Raw genomic sequence first — 16,344 nt, forward strand, 5'->3', positions numbered from 1 at the left:
TTAAATTTTGTATGCTCTCATTCTTGATTATTGTTTTCTAAATGTTATAAATGATGTTTTCATATGTATAGCTTTTCTCTCAGTTATAATATAAGCTCTCACTAGCACCCCACCTGAATCAATGTACAAGGAGGAAGGGAAGAAGAAAGGGAGGAAGGAAAGAAATAAAAGGTAGGGAGAACCCAGTTCAGTTCAGTCACTCAGTCGTGTCTGACTCTTTGCAACCCCATGGACTGCAGCACACCAGGCTTCCCTGTCCATCACCAACTCCCAGAGCTTGCTCAAACTCATGTCCATTGTGTCAGTGATGCTATGCTACCATCTCATCCTCTGTCATCCCCTTCTCCTCCCACCTTCAATCTTTCACAGCATCAGGGTCTTTTCCAATAAGTCAATCCTTTGCATCAGGTGGCCAAAGTATTGGAGTTTCAGCTTCAACATCAGTCCTTTCAATGAACACTCAGGGCTGATTTCCTTTAGGATTCACTGATTTGATCTCCTTGCAGTCCAAGGGACTCTCAAGAGTCTTCTCCAACACTACAGTTCAAAAGCATCAATCCTTCTGTGCTCAGCTTTCTTTATAGTCCAACTCTCATATCCATACATGACTACTGGAAAAACCATAGCTTTGACTACATGAACCTTTGTTGGTAAAGTAATGTCTCTGCTTTTTAATATGTTGTCTAGGTTGGTCATAGCTTTTCTTCCACGAAGTAAGCGTCTTTTAATTTCATGGCTGCAATCACAATCTGCAATGACTTTGGAGCCCAAGAAAATAAAGTCTCTCACTGTTTCCATTGTTTCCCCATCTATTTGCCGTGAAGTGATGGGACTGGATGCCATGATCTTAGTTTTCTGAATTGTTGAGCTTTAAGCCAACTTTTTCACTCTACTCTTTCACTTTCATCAGGAGACTCTTTAGTTCCTCTTCACTTTCTGCTGTAAGGGTGGTGTCATCTGCATTACTGAGGTTATTGATATTTCTCCTGGCAATCTTGATTCCAGCTTGTGTTTCATCCAGCCCAGCATTCCGCATGATATACTGTGCATATAAGTTAAATAAGTAGGGTGACAATATACAGCCTTGACATACTCCTTTCCCAATTTGAAATCAGTCTTTTGTTCCTTTTACAGTTCTAACTGTTACCTCTTGACTTGCATGCAGATTTCTTGGGAGGCAGGTCAGGTGGTCTGGTATGCCCATCTCTTGAAGAATTTGCCACAGTTTGTTGTGATCCACACCATCAAAGGCTTTGGCGTAGTCCTGCAGAAGTAGATGTTTTTCTGGAACTCTCTTGCTTTTTCAATGATCCAGCGGATGTTGGCAATTTGATCTCTGGTTCCTCTGCCTTTTCTAAAACCAGCTTGAACATCTGGAAGTTCATGGTTCATGTATTGTTGAAGCCTGTCTTGGAGAATTTGGAGCATTACTTTGCTAGCATGTGAGATGAGTGCAATTGTGCAGTAGTTTGAGCATTGTTTGGCACTGCCTCTCTTTGGGATTGGAATGAACTGTCCTTTTCCAGTCCTGTGGCCACTGCTGAGTTTTCCAAATTTGCTGGCGTAAGGAGTGCAGCACTTTCACAGCATCATCTTTCAGGATTTGAAAGAGCTCAACTGGAATTCCATCACCTCCACTAGCTTTGTTTGTAGTGATGCTTCCTAAGGCCCACTTGACTTTGTATTCCAGGATGTCTGGCTCTGGGTCAGTGATCACACCATCATGGTTATCTGGGTCATGAAGATCTTTTTGTATAGTTCTGTGTATTATTGCCACTTCTTCTTGATATCTTCTGCTTCTGTGAGGTCCATACCATTTCTATCCTTTATTGTGGGCATCTTTGCATGAAATGTTCCCTTGGTATCTATAATTTCCTTAAAGAGATCTCCAGTCTTTCCCATTCTGTTGTTTTCCTCTATTTCTTTGCACTGATCACTGAGGAAGGCTTTCTTATCTCTCCTTGCTGTTCTTTGGAATGCTGCATTCAAATGGGTATATTTTACCTTTTCCCTTTTGTCTTTAGCTTCTCTTCTTTTCTCAGCTATTTGTAAGGCCTCCTCAGACAACTGTTTTGCCTTTTTGCATTTCTTTTTCTTGGGAATGGTCTTGATCACTGCCTCTTGTACAATTTCATGAACATCCATCCATAGTTCTTCAAGAACTCTATCAGATCTAATTCCTTGACTATTTCTCACTTCCACTGTATAAACATAAGGGATTTGATTTAGGTCATACCTGAGTGGTGTAGTGGTTTTCCCTACTTTCTTCAATTTAAGTCTGAATTTGGCAATAAGGAGTTCATGGTCTGAGCCACAGTCAGCTCTCAGTCTTGTTTTTGCTGACTGTATAGAGCTTCTCCATCTTTGGCTGCAAAGAATATAATCAATATAATCAATCTGATTTTGGTATTGACTATCTGTTTAGTAGGAAGGACTACTAGAAAGTAAGTTTTTTTTTATTTTATTTTATTTAACTTTACAATATTGTATTGGTTTTGCCATATATCAAAATGAATCTGCCACGGGTATACATGTATTCCCCATCCTGAACCCTCCTCCCTCCTCCCTCCCCATACCATCCCTCTGGGTCATCCCAGTGCACCATTGGCGAGAGAGGATAATAGTTTGAGAGGAACTGGTCCTTTGGGGTTCAGATTTTTAAATCTGTGGTGATGAAGGAGTGTATTTAAGGGCATGCATTTTGTATAAAGGCAAAGCTGCAAGAAATAGTGAAATCTCTTCAAGATTATATATTTAAAAAGAAACATACATGTTAGTAAGGGTACAGCAGAATTTCAGTTATACTTTATTGGGAAGAATTTTGAAGGAATCTTAGACTATTTTTAAGCCATCTTAGAATAAAGTTCTATCCCTATCTTAAAAGAGCTGTAATAAATCAATTTTTCTCATGAAGACTTTTATCTGGGATGTGATACTGTTGATTTGAATGTGATTTCTCATAGGAGCAATATGGTTAATATCCAGCAAGTGAATAGTTAAAATTTATAAATCAATCTTCTAAGTTAATCACTTAGAACTTAATTTTATTCTTTAACAGTTACTCTCATCAACTTTGGCACCTTTAACAGGTGATTTCATGTATGAAGAGGTTGTTTTAAAACATTTTATCTTCTGGCAGCAACTTATTATAAAATATATCTTAGAAGGGTCAGGTGGTGGAAGAAAGTTCTCTCAGATATCATGTTTAGTAAACCAAGCATTTTTTTGGAAATTCTTGTTTTCTGATTTTTTCTTCAGATTTCTTGTTTTAATTATTTAAAATCACCCAATAAATTGTATATGTGTACATATATATGCATATGTGTATATGCGTGTATATGCACACATTCATTCACACACAAGTTCATTCATTTACCCATTCATGAAGTTATATGTGAACTGAACTGTAGGCACTTTTTTTTGGAATAAGAGCAACAGACTAAAGACCCTGATGCTGGGAAAGATAGAGAGCAGGAGGAGAAGGGGACAACAGAGGATGAGATAGTTGGATGGCATCACTGACTCAACGAACATGAGTTTGGGTAAACTCCGGGAGTTGATGATAGACAGAGAGGCCTGGCATGCTGCAGTTCATGGGGTTGCAAAGGGTCAGACACGACTGAACAACTGAACTGAACTGAACAGACTGAGGAAAATCTCCCACTCTACTTTATTCCATCTCAAAGAAAGGTTTATAAGGGTGTAAAAGAAAAAGAAAAGCTAATACTAATTTTTACTGTTGTTATTGTAACTAGTCTCATTGGAAACAATACTCAGACCTGTGGTATAAGGAGCCAGATCAAAAGATCTGATATGGAGTCTAGTTTTGCTGGTGGGACTTTTAAAATGGGGGGAACAGTTTCGATCAGTGACCCTTAACCAAGGCTATACTTGTGATTCATCCAAGCGTTTTGATTCATTTAGTGCCAAATGCAACAAAATGGGCAATAGGTGACATTGATGCTTAATTAAGAACTACTGGACTAAAGAGTATTTAAATTCTTTGTTGGCTCTGCTGTTCTGCAACACTGTCCTCCCAGGCAGTGACAGATCCTCTGTTAACACTCATACCATTTTATATATTCCTTTTTACACATTTCTCTTACAACTTCATACATGTCAACATTCAGAGAATGGCTTCCTGAAAGTCAGGACAGCATCATCTTGCCCTTTGAAGCCTTATCAATACCGAAAGTAGTGCTGGCTGTGGAATAGGGGCTTGGTATCTTGTCTAGAGGAGGTGGCCTGAAATCACCCTGCCTCTGATGAACTGAATACTTGTGGAGAAATGTGGGGCTCTTTGGGCACCTTGGGTGCCCACTGCCTATTTGGAACTAGATCCACTTGGATATCAACAAATGCAATTAAAAAGCAAGGCTCTGCCCTTCAGAATCCACCCAAGTGTTGGTTGTTTGGTCATGATTCTTTACGAAAGATTGGATTGTAGAAGAGTGATCCTTCTCCTGGGCATGTCTGGGTACCCTTCAATCATACCCTCCTAACTTCTGTTACCCCAGAAGCCGTTGGGGGCTGGGGCTGGGAAGGCTCTGTGTTACTGCATATATGTCAAGATTGCCATGAGGGGCTGGATTCTAGGGGCCACATGCAGCTGGACTCACATCTGGTCAGAATTACCTTAGAAAATCCACAACACCAGCAAGATGCTCACCCTCCAAGAGAAACAGGAACTAAGAGCAGTGGAAGGGGATTCAGTGTGGGCCACCCAGTGACGTACTGACTGCGTGAGCGGACTTGTAGGCCTGTTCTATGGAAGTTCTAATTTTTTTTAATTCATTTTACTTATTTTTAATTTCTGGTTTAACAAGCATCATCACCCTTGCATTTGGATGAGATGAATGGGTGGATAAGGCATTTCTGTTCTGTGGTCTGTAAAAAGCCCTCCTTTATTCATCCTGGAGCTTGTGCATTATTTGTCCCTGAGAAATTTTAGAGTTTCACAACAAGACTTCTGAATGCCAAGTTCCTGTGGCATTTGGGGTTTCTACAAAGCAATGTAGCCACCTTTTGTTTCCTTTCGGTAAAATATTTTCCTGGCCCTTCATCCACAAAGCATGAGGTCGGCCTTCCTTCAAGCTGTTACTGAAAGTCTAATAGGAGGGCCTCTATGCAAATTTATGAGACATTTTCACTATAAAATTGCTGAAAACATGAATGATATTTCTACAGTTTACTGTTTTTCACTTTAAGTACATTTTCTGACAATATGTCTTCTATTAATCATTTAAGCAGTAGTAGGAAACTTAAAGGAGTGTATTCAGAAGCAAGAATCCATGGTTCATTTAGTGCTGTCTAAAAAAATTTCTTATTGATTGGCATCCTCTGTGGCTGTGTGATGTAATATTTATAATATGTCACCCAGCCATACATCAAAACAAGTATGTCTCTTGTTTCATTTCCATGAGAGATGTTGATTTCAGAGAGGTCAGCCCAGTTTTAGGTCACGTTGTGGCCAACCACTGGACCAGAAATGGGAAGTGACCAGATTTATGGAGCTATTGGAAATGACCCCAGAACTGCTTTAGGTTCTGTGGATGCTTTCCTCCCCTCCCCCCACAGCACCCCTTTTCCTTCCTCACATACCCCCTGTGTGCCCAGTTGGATTTTCTTGGCACACGTCCACACAGTAAAACAGCCTCATTACATCTGCATGTGAGCATGAGCACACTACCAGGCTGTTTAGCGGTGCCCTGGTCCTGCTGGGACAGGAGCAAAGAGCCTGGGGTTTCTCTACGCCATTCATCATAGCTTGTGGCTGAAATGTGTCCATTGCCATGCCATTATAGGCGCTGAAACCTGCTGCTGCTCTGCCGTGTGCACGCACTGGGCAGCTACTTTGGAGTGAATGTTGAATGGAGGTTCACGCTGAGTGGAGGTGCTGGACCTGAAGGTGCAGCAGCCTTCAGGATTGGGGCGGAAAGAGAGTGAGGCAGCCAAGTGAGCTGGGGGACCACCATCATCCTGGGGATCCCCTTGGGGCCTCCCATGGACTTGAATACTGGCCAGACAATGAATCAAGTATGGGGAGCTTGGATGCCCAGTAGGCTCTATTTCTTGCCTTCCTTTGTCAGTCTTTTCTTTCCTCTTGCTAAGGAAAGATGGTGGAGTTCAGGTCAGGGTACACAAGTGCCAGACCTCATGCATCAAACAAGGCCATTGGTGTCTTGGGCTCCGAGCACTCCTTCACTAAATCCTTCTGTCGCTACACCCTTTATTGTCTCCTGCCACTCCAGTCTCTGGCGAGTCTCTCCTTCCTCCCTCCTCCTCAGTAGGCTCCTCTGTATTCCTTACAACTTGAAATTATTTAAAACATGACACCCTTTCTTTGTTCCCTCCCAGGGAGCAGCCCTGAGGCCTGCCCAGTGTCTGTCACACTCAGCCAAGGGGCAGCAGGGAGGGACTGGCTGTCCGCTGCTGGCCGCCCTGGGCTTCCACCACTTCCCAGCCGTAGAGGAGCCGTAAAACTTGTGGCTTACATAACCCAGTGAGCATTCTCCAGCTAATCTGCAATCTGGGCTTTGAAGATCACAGGAAAGCAAAGGTCACGACCTAGAGATCAAAGTGACAGAAACCCACAGAGTAATTGCTGGTTCCCCTCTGTAGAGGGCCTTGGTCTGTCCTGTGGGTGTATTATTTGCACCGAGACTTCAAACGTGCTGCCAGTGAACTGTGAGGGAAATCAGCTGGCCTTGGCTGGTTGTCAGGCGTTCATTAATGCTGCAGGTGAGCTCACCTCGGCTCATTAGAGGGAGAGCGTTGTCATCTCTTCACTCGCCGTCTTTGTTCATTACTCTGTGGTCTTTATTGACTTTTCCTCACCGTCCTCCCTTACCTGAAGGTGTGAGTGGGTAGTGAGACAAGCAAATTGAAGCAATATGAAGAGGAGAATACAGATGTATTTATTGTAGATTAACTTGGAGGCACATAGAAATCAAGCGAGCAAACTGAAGCTTAAGAGGCGGGGTAGCATTAGCCCACTCCCTTCATGGCACAGATGGAGAAACTGAAGCTCAGGAAGGCAGTGGAGACTGTGCCAAGGTCACACAGAAAGCTCAGCCCAGAGTCTGGGCTCTTTCCTCTGCCCTGTGAGTCCACACGCTTTTTGCTGGGAAGACCTCCCTCTTGTTTTTCCCTCCAACACATACACTTGAAAGCTTTGGTCTCTTCAGTAAGCTTCATTAAAGCCACTGCTAACTTTTCAAAATTAGTCAAAGACGTTTAGCTGCTGATCAGAGTTTTTGATCAGCGTGAGGTAAGCAGTGTTACCAAATGGGGTTGATGCCATCCAGAGCAAAGAAGCTTGGTGTTCTGCTGGCGTGTTCACGCTTTCCTGTTAAGCTTTGTGAAAGGATGAGAACAGTTCATGGATCACCTATTGCTGCCTTCAGGGGCCCCCAGTGGGGGGTGACCCCCAGCTTGTGTCCGCATTTCCCATGCATGAGAGCAAGAAGGCACCAAGAGGCAATAGGAAGAAGCATAGAATGCTGTAAAGGGAGGGAGGTGGGAAAAGTCCCCGTGACTCCAACGCAGTTCCCTTGGGATCTGGAAATGTGGTGTTTCTTGGGTAGAGTCTCAGAAGAAGAAACATGGCAGCCAGCCCCAGGAGCAGATGTAGGAGATCCAGCTTGGTGTCTGTAGTTGTGCAGAGGGCCTGGGGAGCAGCCAGATCCCCCGGGGGAGCAGATGTGGGCCGGAGACAGCATCCTCCCTTCCCTTTGAAGTCTAGATGAAAAGTGCCAGAGCTTTTGGTAGAGAAAACTGACTTGGGAGCAAAAACCAAACAAACCAAAAAAGGCTTTCTGCTGTTGTTTTTGTCCCCCTACCAGTTGTAAGCATCTCTTTAGAGGATTTCTTTCAGGAAATGGCACTTCCTCTATGAAAAGAGAGAGAACCTGAAAAGCTGTGTGTGGGTCTCACTTTTTAAGAATCTGTGTGCAGAGACAGGTGGTTCTTTGAACACCTTCCCAGGGTCCCTGGTCTCCTCTGGGTAACCTCACCCTCCATGTCACAGCCAGGAGGGCCTCTGACTTTGCGCCGCACCCCTCCCGGCCCTGAGGCTTTCTCCCAACCACCTTGGGAAGGTCAGGAAAATTGGCATTGCCCTCTGGAGCTGGGGATGTGAGCCTGAGAACTTAGACGGATCTCTTTTCATTAAGCAGTGCCCTGGCTTAACAAGCAGTTTTATAAATCTGAAGCTGTCTCTGGGTGCCGCAGGATTTATGGATGGGGGTTTCTGCCATAAAGTGGTTTATGATGGCTGCCTTCTGTGTTATTAGTAGCTGTCTCTTCCTTCAACCATTGCTGTTTGATAATAGCTTTAAAACACCCAGAATTACTTACCTGCAAGCCCCATTCCCGATAGCCCCTGTTGACAGTCTGAATAAGTTTACTGCCCTTTTGTTGTACTTTACCTTCAAAACAAACTGATTGAACCATCAATAGCTCGTGGAAGCTGACAGAGGCATGTCATCTGGACTAGCCCTGGTGATTGCAGGTTATCTGGGGGAGTTAACCTTCCCGCATTGTTAACTGAAATGTTTTATGTACTATGCAACTTTAGGATATGGCTGTGATAACCCTGGTAACTAAGTAATACATCACAGTAAAGAGATTTTGGTGCAACAAATAACCCTGGATTAAATTTACAAGGGTTGAATTGATATTGTAAAAGCCTTCATTCTGTGGCTTCGGGAATCCTCTCTTGTATTTTTATGGCAAACTTGTATTATACTCAGGATTGAAGCTGCAGCTTTTGACACCCTGACATGACCTAGAACGAAGGGAAATAGATCTCCCAAGACCAGAATGGGACGGGCAGGCAGAAAGCTCACTGACTAAGCATTGGCAGAGCTGGTTTAGAGCTGGTTCCAAACCACCAAGGGCAAGAAAGAAGGTCTGGTGGATATGGCTTCTGTCTGGGCACTGGGGACCATAGACAATGGGGGCAGGACAGACCATTAGCTGAACTGGGAAGGATACACTTGGCCACCTTATCAACTTCATAATTCCAAAACTATTAAGCCTTGTGGTGTTTTTGTACTTGGACAGTGATTCTCAGCAGGCCTAGCAGCATATCAGCCTCACCTGGGAACTTACTAGAATGTAAATTTGAAACTTCATTCCAGATGCAGTGAATCAGAAACTCTAGGGAGGGACCCTGTGACTTGTGTTTCAACAAGGCCTCTGGGGGATTCTGTCACCTCCTCAAGTCTGGGACCCACTGAGCTAGAATGTAAGTTCGTTGAGAGTAGGGACCTTGTCTGTTTTGTGCATCACCCATTCTTAGCACCAGGCTCAGTCTCTAAGTATTTGCTGGGTGGGTGAATGTGTAAATAAATGAAAGAAGACATTTCCTAAGGGACATACCGTGAGTCCTGAGCTGAGTCTCATACTGAACTATTTGGAACGAGCCTTCCTAGTATCTCTCAGACATCTTGAGGCATCAACCACCTGGAAATCCAGGCTGACCAACTGGGTGGGAGTCTGGGCACCCCTAGTTTCAGGGTAGCTGGCAGCCTGTTTCGTGGATGTTTCTTTGGTGTTGAAAGAAGAGTGCTCTGAAAACAGTAGCTCTTTGTCATCTAAAATTTTTTAACTAGCTTAAAAGCTAGCGCTTCTCTCTCTCTCCTTTGATTTCAGGGCTGTGATCCAAAGTGGGGCGAAATGACAACATGCTGTCTGTTGTCACCATGGTTCCTGCCAGCCCCGTGAAGACATCTTTCATTCCATCATTAAACATTGGCTGATTTTCTAATACTGATTTTTCTTCACCTGAATATTCATCTTTTCCCACCCTACACTTAGTGGGTGTCTTTACTCCTTTGAGCGTCACTCCTGACATATTGTTTCTGTCTGTACGTGTCTTTATTTGAAAGAATCTGTTGTCATCAAGACTTTGCTGCTACAAGCAGAGGATGGAAGTTTTCTCTGACACTGACTGAGGCCAGTGGGAGTTCTTCTGGAGGATAGAAAGGTATTGGGGCCTTTGCAGAACTTGTCAAATTTAGAGTAAGCTTAGGTGGCATTCAGAGAGGGAAAGAAGAGGCTTAGGGAGAAGTAAGAAAGAAGATAATGAGTAGCTTGAGGGCAGGGAGAGAGCAGGAAGTAGGCAGTCAAATTTCCAGGACCTCAGATGTTGGTGTGGAAGTTTCTGAGCAGGAAAAGGATACCACAAAAGAATTTAGAATATTTTTGACTTTAAGTCATAGGAAGGCTGTGACTAGAAACCTCTGAGCTATTTGGCATTTGAGTGATCAGCTGAGTCTTTTACCTGGACAAGCATATGTGAGGCCCTTTGATGATGTAGGACCATCCTATGAACTGGGGGTGCTGGCCTTGGGGACCTAAGGCTCCACTGAGGAGGGAGCCCTGCTCACACCTCAGGAACTTTGCACTGAGAAAAAAACTTAGTGTTTGGGAACTGCTTTAGGGCTTGTTTCTTTGAAGCTTTCTTAAGATTTCTTGTTCTTCTTTCTTTGTGTTTGCAAAGCTAATTTGTGCATAACCTCAAACTTGGTGCTTAGCTGTGCCAATTTCTAATTTCTGTATTTGAACCCATCTTCCCCATTATATTAGAACCCCTTAAATTGCCAACATCCGTTGGATCATAGAAAAAGCAGAGAATTCCAGAAAAACATCTATTTTTGCTTCATTGACTACACTAAAGCCTTTGACTGTGTGGATCACAACAAACTGTGGAAAATTCTTCAAGAAATGGGAATATCAGACCATCTTACCTGCTCCTGAGTGATCTGTATGCAGGTCAAGAGGCAACAGTTAGAACTGGACATGGAGCAACGGACTGGTTCCAAATAGGAAAAGGAGTACATCAAGGCTGTATATTGTCACCCTGCTTATTTAACTTCTATGCAGAGTACATCATGAGAAATTATGGGCTGGAAGAAGCACAAGCTGGCATCAAGATTGCCAGGGGAGAAATATCAGTAACCTCAGATATGCAGATGACACCACCCTTGTGGCAGAAAGCAAAGAGGAACTAAAGAGTCTCTTGATGAAAGTGAAAGAGGAGAATGAAAAAGCTGGCTTAAAGCTCAACATTCAGAAAACTAAGATCATAGCATCCAGTCCCATCACATCATGGCAAATAGATGGGGAAACAATGGAAACAGTGACAGACTTAATTTTGGGGGGCTCCAAGATCATTGCAGATGGTGACTGCAGCCATGAAATTAAAAGATGCTTACTCCTTGGAAGAAAAGCTATCACCAATGTAGACAGCATATTAAACAGCAGAGACATTACTTTGCTGACCAGGGTCTGTCTAGTCAAAGCTATGGTTTTTCCAGTAATCATGTATGGATGTGAGAGCTGGACCATTAAGAAAGCTGCGCACAGAAGAATTGATGCTTTTGAACTGTGGTGCTTGAGAAGACTCTTGAGAGTCCCTTGGACTGCAAGGAGATCCAACCAGTACATCCTAAAGGAAATCAGTCCTAAATATTCATTGGAAGGATGGATGCTGAAGCTGAAGCTCCAATAGTTTGGCCACCTGATACAAAGAATTGGCTCATTTGAAGACTTTGATGCTGGGAAAGATTGAGGGCAGGAAGAAAAAGAGACAGCAGAGGATGAGATGGTTGGATGGCATCACTGACTCGATGGACATGAGTTTGAGCAAGCTCCAGAAGTGGTAATGGACAGGGAAGCCTGGCATGCTGCAGTCCATGGGGTCGCAAAAAGTTGAACACAGTTGAGTGACTGAACTGAACTGAAAGAGCAGGAACCATGTTGTAATCACCTCTGTATACCTAGGCCTGGCATGAAGTAGGTGCTTAAGAAACATTTGTGCAACTGAAATGAACTGGCATTTTATAGTGTCCATTCTAATGCTTCTTTCCAAAATGGTTTGAGAGTGAGAAAGAAAAATTGGTCCCTGTCTTCAAGAAGCTTATAGTTTTGGTGAGGACATTAAACTGAAGGTCAATTAGAAAATAATATGGTGTTAGACTGCAGGGTGCTAAAAATGCCTCCTTGGCGTATTGAGAAGGGAGAAAGCAATGTGGGCTGGGGATGCAGAAGAAAACTTCTTGAGGGTTGGGATTTGGAAAGATGAGTGAATACTGAGGATGCAGGATACAGGGAGAAAAAGTCAGATTCCCATGCAGATGATGTAACTTACCGCTCTTGACATTGGATACCCACCTTTTCCTCCTAAGCAGGAAAGGGTCTAAACAATTGCTCCTTTGATTAGAGGAGTATGGGAGCTTGATGGAAAGCTTCTGGGTCGGTGACTGACCCTGAGGAAGGAGAGCTAGAGGCAGATGTCTGTACCTTTTGTATCATTTTTTATATGTTTATGTATGTACCTATCTTCTGACCAGATGAGTCTTCTTGTCAAATCCATACACCTGCTTAAAGATAGTTCATCACACAAGTAGTCAGTCATTCGGTTATCCTTAAAGATGGTAATGGATCCCAAAGACTCTTTGCAGGGAGACCATATGGCATATTTGGGCTGTTAATGTCCACTGGAAACCAACTCCCCTTGTTTCTCCTTGATGGAGATAATTTTCATAGTGCCAGTGTAGAAGTAACTCAGTGATGATGAAAAAAAAGTCCTCAGCATGTCTGTCTGATCCCTCAAGGAAGCAATTTCTCAGCTATGTATGTTCTTACTTCTATCCCAGAGTTGTCCAGGTTATTATTATTGTCCTAATGGCAAATTAAAGTCTCTTGTCTCAGCTTCAAAATGAAGATTTTTTTATTCTCTCCGAGATGAGAATAATATAGATGACCCATAAGAATGACAGTAACATGAATGGTATGATCAGGTTGTAGGTTATTTTCTCTGAGAATTTCTTGTGCATCAAAGATTTTCAGAATGGAAAAAGGTAAATAAATGGATAGGATCTTATTGGTGAATCCAGGTGTGCAGTTTGTGAGTATACCTTTGAGTCGAGAACAACCATTAGTGTATGTTTTGAAAGTTTAGTTGCATATATGTATAAAACAGAACCATTTGAATTTCCCCAAAGAGTGATAATTCATTGTGAAAGAAGAGGGGAGAAGCAGCACCCAAGGTCTAAACTTCTGAAGACTTAATAATATAGTTTCCTGAACATCAGATAAATTGCATGAACCTTTGAGTCCATCACCCCAGTCTTCCTGAGCTGTTTCTGACTGTTCTCTCCCAGATGCTTTGTTCTGCACAAGCTGCCCAATTTGAAGTTTCTGGATGCTCGGAAAGTAACCAAACAAGAACGAGAGGAAGCTTTGGTCAGAGGGGCCTTCATGAAGGTGGTGAAGCCCAAGGTAAGCCCTCGACTCTCTTGTTCTTTGTGAGGTATGCCTCACCTGCTGGGTACTCTTCAAGGCTGGAGGAAGTCCTCCCGTGTGTTCAGAATGCACCAGGATTTCATCCATGGATACACCATTGGCCAAACAAGAAGTAGAGTTTGGTATAAGCAGGGTCATCCTGGGACTCTAGGGGGACATTGTTGGTATTACAAAGTGATTGGTAAGGTGATTTCAGACAGATGGCTCTTTACCAATCAAGCAGCATCATGCACAGCCTATGGTGATGTTCCCAGCATCAAGAAGAATTTCAAAGCAAGGAGGATTTCAGGCCTCCTTGAAAGTGTTTCATTTACAAGGTGAGACCTCTGCAGACTCTGGAGCTGAGGAAGGAGAAACAGGAGAGCATTGGACATTACTGTTTCTCAGGTAGGTGGGGTTCCTCTAGTGCCTCAGTGGGGGCTCTTCTTTCTCGGGGCCAAGGGGTAGCTGGGGGAGAGTGCTTGTCTCTTGTTCACAGGTGAGGGCTCAGTAGCCTTTGGAAATAACTGTTAGCACGGAAGGCGATTTTTCTGACAATGTGGTCTGAGACTGGTGTGTGCGTCTTTCATTTGGCTCTCCAGAGCTCAGGCGAATGCTGTTTACTGACCTTTGTTTCACCAGCTGAGTCTGCTTCGAGGCCAGGGGATTGGACATGGTCTCATGTTAATGGCAGCACCGATGAGGCAAGGGGGATTTGGCTTGGGGTCTTGGATTCACACACAAGGAGATTATGAAGGACATGGGCTTGGAAGGAGCTAGGATCCTTCAGTGAAGCCTGAGGCTGGGGAATGGGCTTCATGACTCCTTTGGAGGTCCGTCGTGTCCTAGAGCTCTGAGGAGCTGCAGTCCCTTCCTGTGGGAGCCTAGTTTGTGTGTTGAAATCTTTGGCCCAGAGATCCTTGAGGTCTCATTTGTCCTCACTGATGGACTTGGAGCGCTCTGCACGTGCATTGGAAATGATTAAGAGGGAAAGAGGAAAAAACAAACAGAACCAAAACAGAAAAATGAAACCTCTTCCATCAAGTCGCTCAGCTGGCAGCAGACCTCAGGCCACTTTCTTTCCCTGAATCCATGAGGTGCAACTTATTTCCCGTTATGCTGAATAAAATTGCTAACAGTTGTGGAAATATATGATATGGAGAGTAGAATACTGGCAGATAAATGTATTGTTACCTGTTTCAGCATGTGGGAAATTAATTGAGTGATTCGTTTCGTAGCTATTAAAGTGTTAACGGTTTTCCTTATGGAGACACTGATTTGATGTATTGCTCATGACTGCCTTTAGTTATTCCAGCTTTTGTGATTTTGTTCAAATGAAATAATTTATTTCTTAGCTTCCTTTTTTTTTTTTTTTGGTTAAAAGATTCTAGAGACAGCCAGTATCACCAAACCAAAATACAACAAATGGAGTGTTTATAATATTTTGAGTTCCCATACATCCTGCATTTCTCACCATTGTGTATGCATGCATTTTATAGAATAGATACTATTTCTCCTGCTTTCATTGTCTTTGACATGGAAGCTCTCTACTGTCACTGGAAATCTGGAGAGGTCATAAAGATAATACCCATCATATTGGAATAGGGTATCAGTGGTGTCCACTACTGTTCTAAAGTTCTTTTGTGTCCAGTTATGTGCATCCTCACATAACCTTCAAATGTGGAAGGAAGGGAGCATTGACTTACTGTACAGATGCAGTAACTCAGGCCTAGGGATGCTGTTTGGGCTGCCCAAGTCATGAGCTCATAATTGTGAAAATCCAAGCTTCACCCATGTATCTATCTGCAGACCCCACATTCTTTCATCTCTTATTCCTGGAGCACTGAGCTCACCATTCCCTCTGTGCATCTCTCTGTCCAAACAGAACCTCCAAGGAAGGCCTAAGTGAAGAAAACAGGTAAAAGCAGGACTATTCTGCTGGAGTAGATATGGGTGAGAACTGAAGGTGTCCCCTGCCTTTGAAAGCAGGGACGGGCTCCTTAAAATCCAGCAGTGGCTGATTCTGAGTCATTAGCACCATTGACAGAAATGCTCTTCAGAGCTCCCAGTCGGTTTCTGATCACTTACAGAATCAGCTCATTTGTGTGATTGAATCATTACTAACACATTTTTACTAACTGTGTTAAGCTTTGAAATACCCATTAATTATCAATATTTGGAGAAAGACAAAAATACTCTGACAAAGCATCAGGACTTTTGGTGGTTATCCTGTTGTAGAGTCCCATGATTTTCAAACTGGAAAAGGGAGGGCTGCAAAACTCTCTGGTCTGTGCTTTCATCTTATGGGTGCAGGAACAGGGAGAGGATATAGTTCCCTAAGGCCCCAAAGTCCCTTGGAGGCAGAATTGGGACAAGAACTCAGCCATCTGGGCTCCCCTGTGTAGTGTTCTATTTACCCTGTGACCCTTTAAGTGTACTGGAGGATTTCTCTGTGTTGCCAGTTTCATATCTGACTCTTGTGCCTCTTGTGAATGGCAGACAATTCCCTTTTGTCTGTTTTTTTTTGCAGAGAGATGCGCTTTTATTTTTCTTTCAGATAGAAAGAAGCCAAATGAGCTCCTTGCTGAATTAATAAATTGGTGTTAGAAAGGCTGGTTCTCGCCTGCTCACAGTATGTACAGACATGTGTTTGTTCCTTGCAGGTGTGTATATATGCGTTCCATCTCTGTGTATATATACATATGTATGTTCTGGGAGGTATGTGTACACTCGGAGTCAGCTCCTAAGTGGAGAGCAATTTCCTCTTGGTGAATTGCCGACGCTGCACTGAGCACGCTTGGTGAAGACTTATTTTTCATCACGGACTCAGAATCTCAAGTTGGCTTCTGTCCTTTCTGAAGCAGTGACAGTCTGTTTTGCTTATTCAGCAGAATGCTCTGATGGATGATCAAGGGGGCCGTGATTTGGGGAGCTGTTTTCATTTTATTCCTGACATAAAGTATTTGGGAGAATGGAAAATGCCTCTCCAATCACAGCCCTTACCTTGGAGGTAGGGAATGGGCAGTCTGGGTGTTCTCGGCTGATACAAAT

The 16,344-nt window shown here is 43.3% G+C and overlaps 1 protein-coding gene across 2 annotated transcripts in view; it reads left to right on the top strand.

The window, feature by feature from the left end:
* LOC129620857 (leucine-rich melanocyte differentiation-associated protein-like) overlaps positions 1-16,344 on the top strand; it is a 745,168-nt gene that overhangs the window by 116,275 nt on the left and 612,549 nt on the right. For both annotated transcript variants that reach the window (XM_055536634.1, XM_055536625.1), the window contains exon 4: positions 13,173-13,290. In XM_055536634.1, coding sequence (XP_055392609.1) covers positions 13,173-13,290 — 118 coding nt within the window. The remainder of the gene's footprint in view (positions 1-13,172; positions 13,291-16,344) is intronic.

This window comes from Bubalus kerabau, chromosome 1 (assembly GCF_029407905.1).
Source record: "Bubalus kerabau isolate K-KA32 ecotype Philippines breed swamp buffalo chromosome 1, PCC_UOA_SB_1v2, whole genome shotgun sequence".
NCBI classification, from domain to species: Eukaryota; Metazoa; Chordata; class Mammalia; order Artiodactyla; family Bovidae; genus Bubalus; species Bubalus kerabau.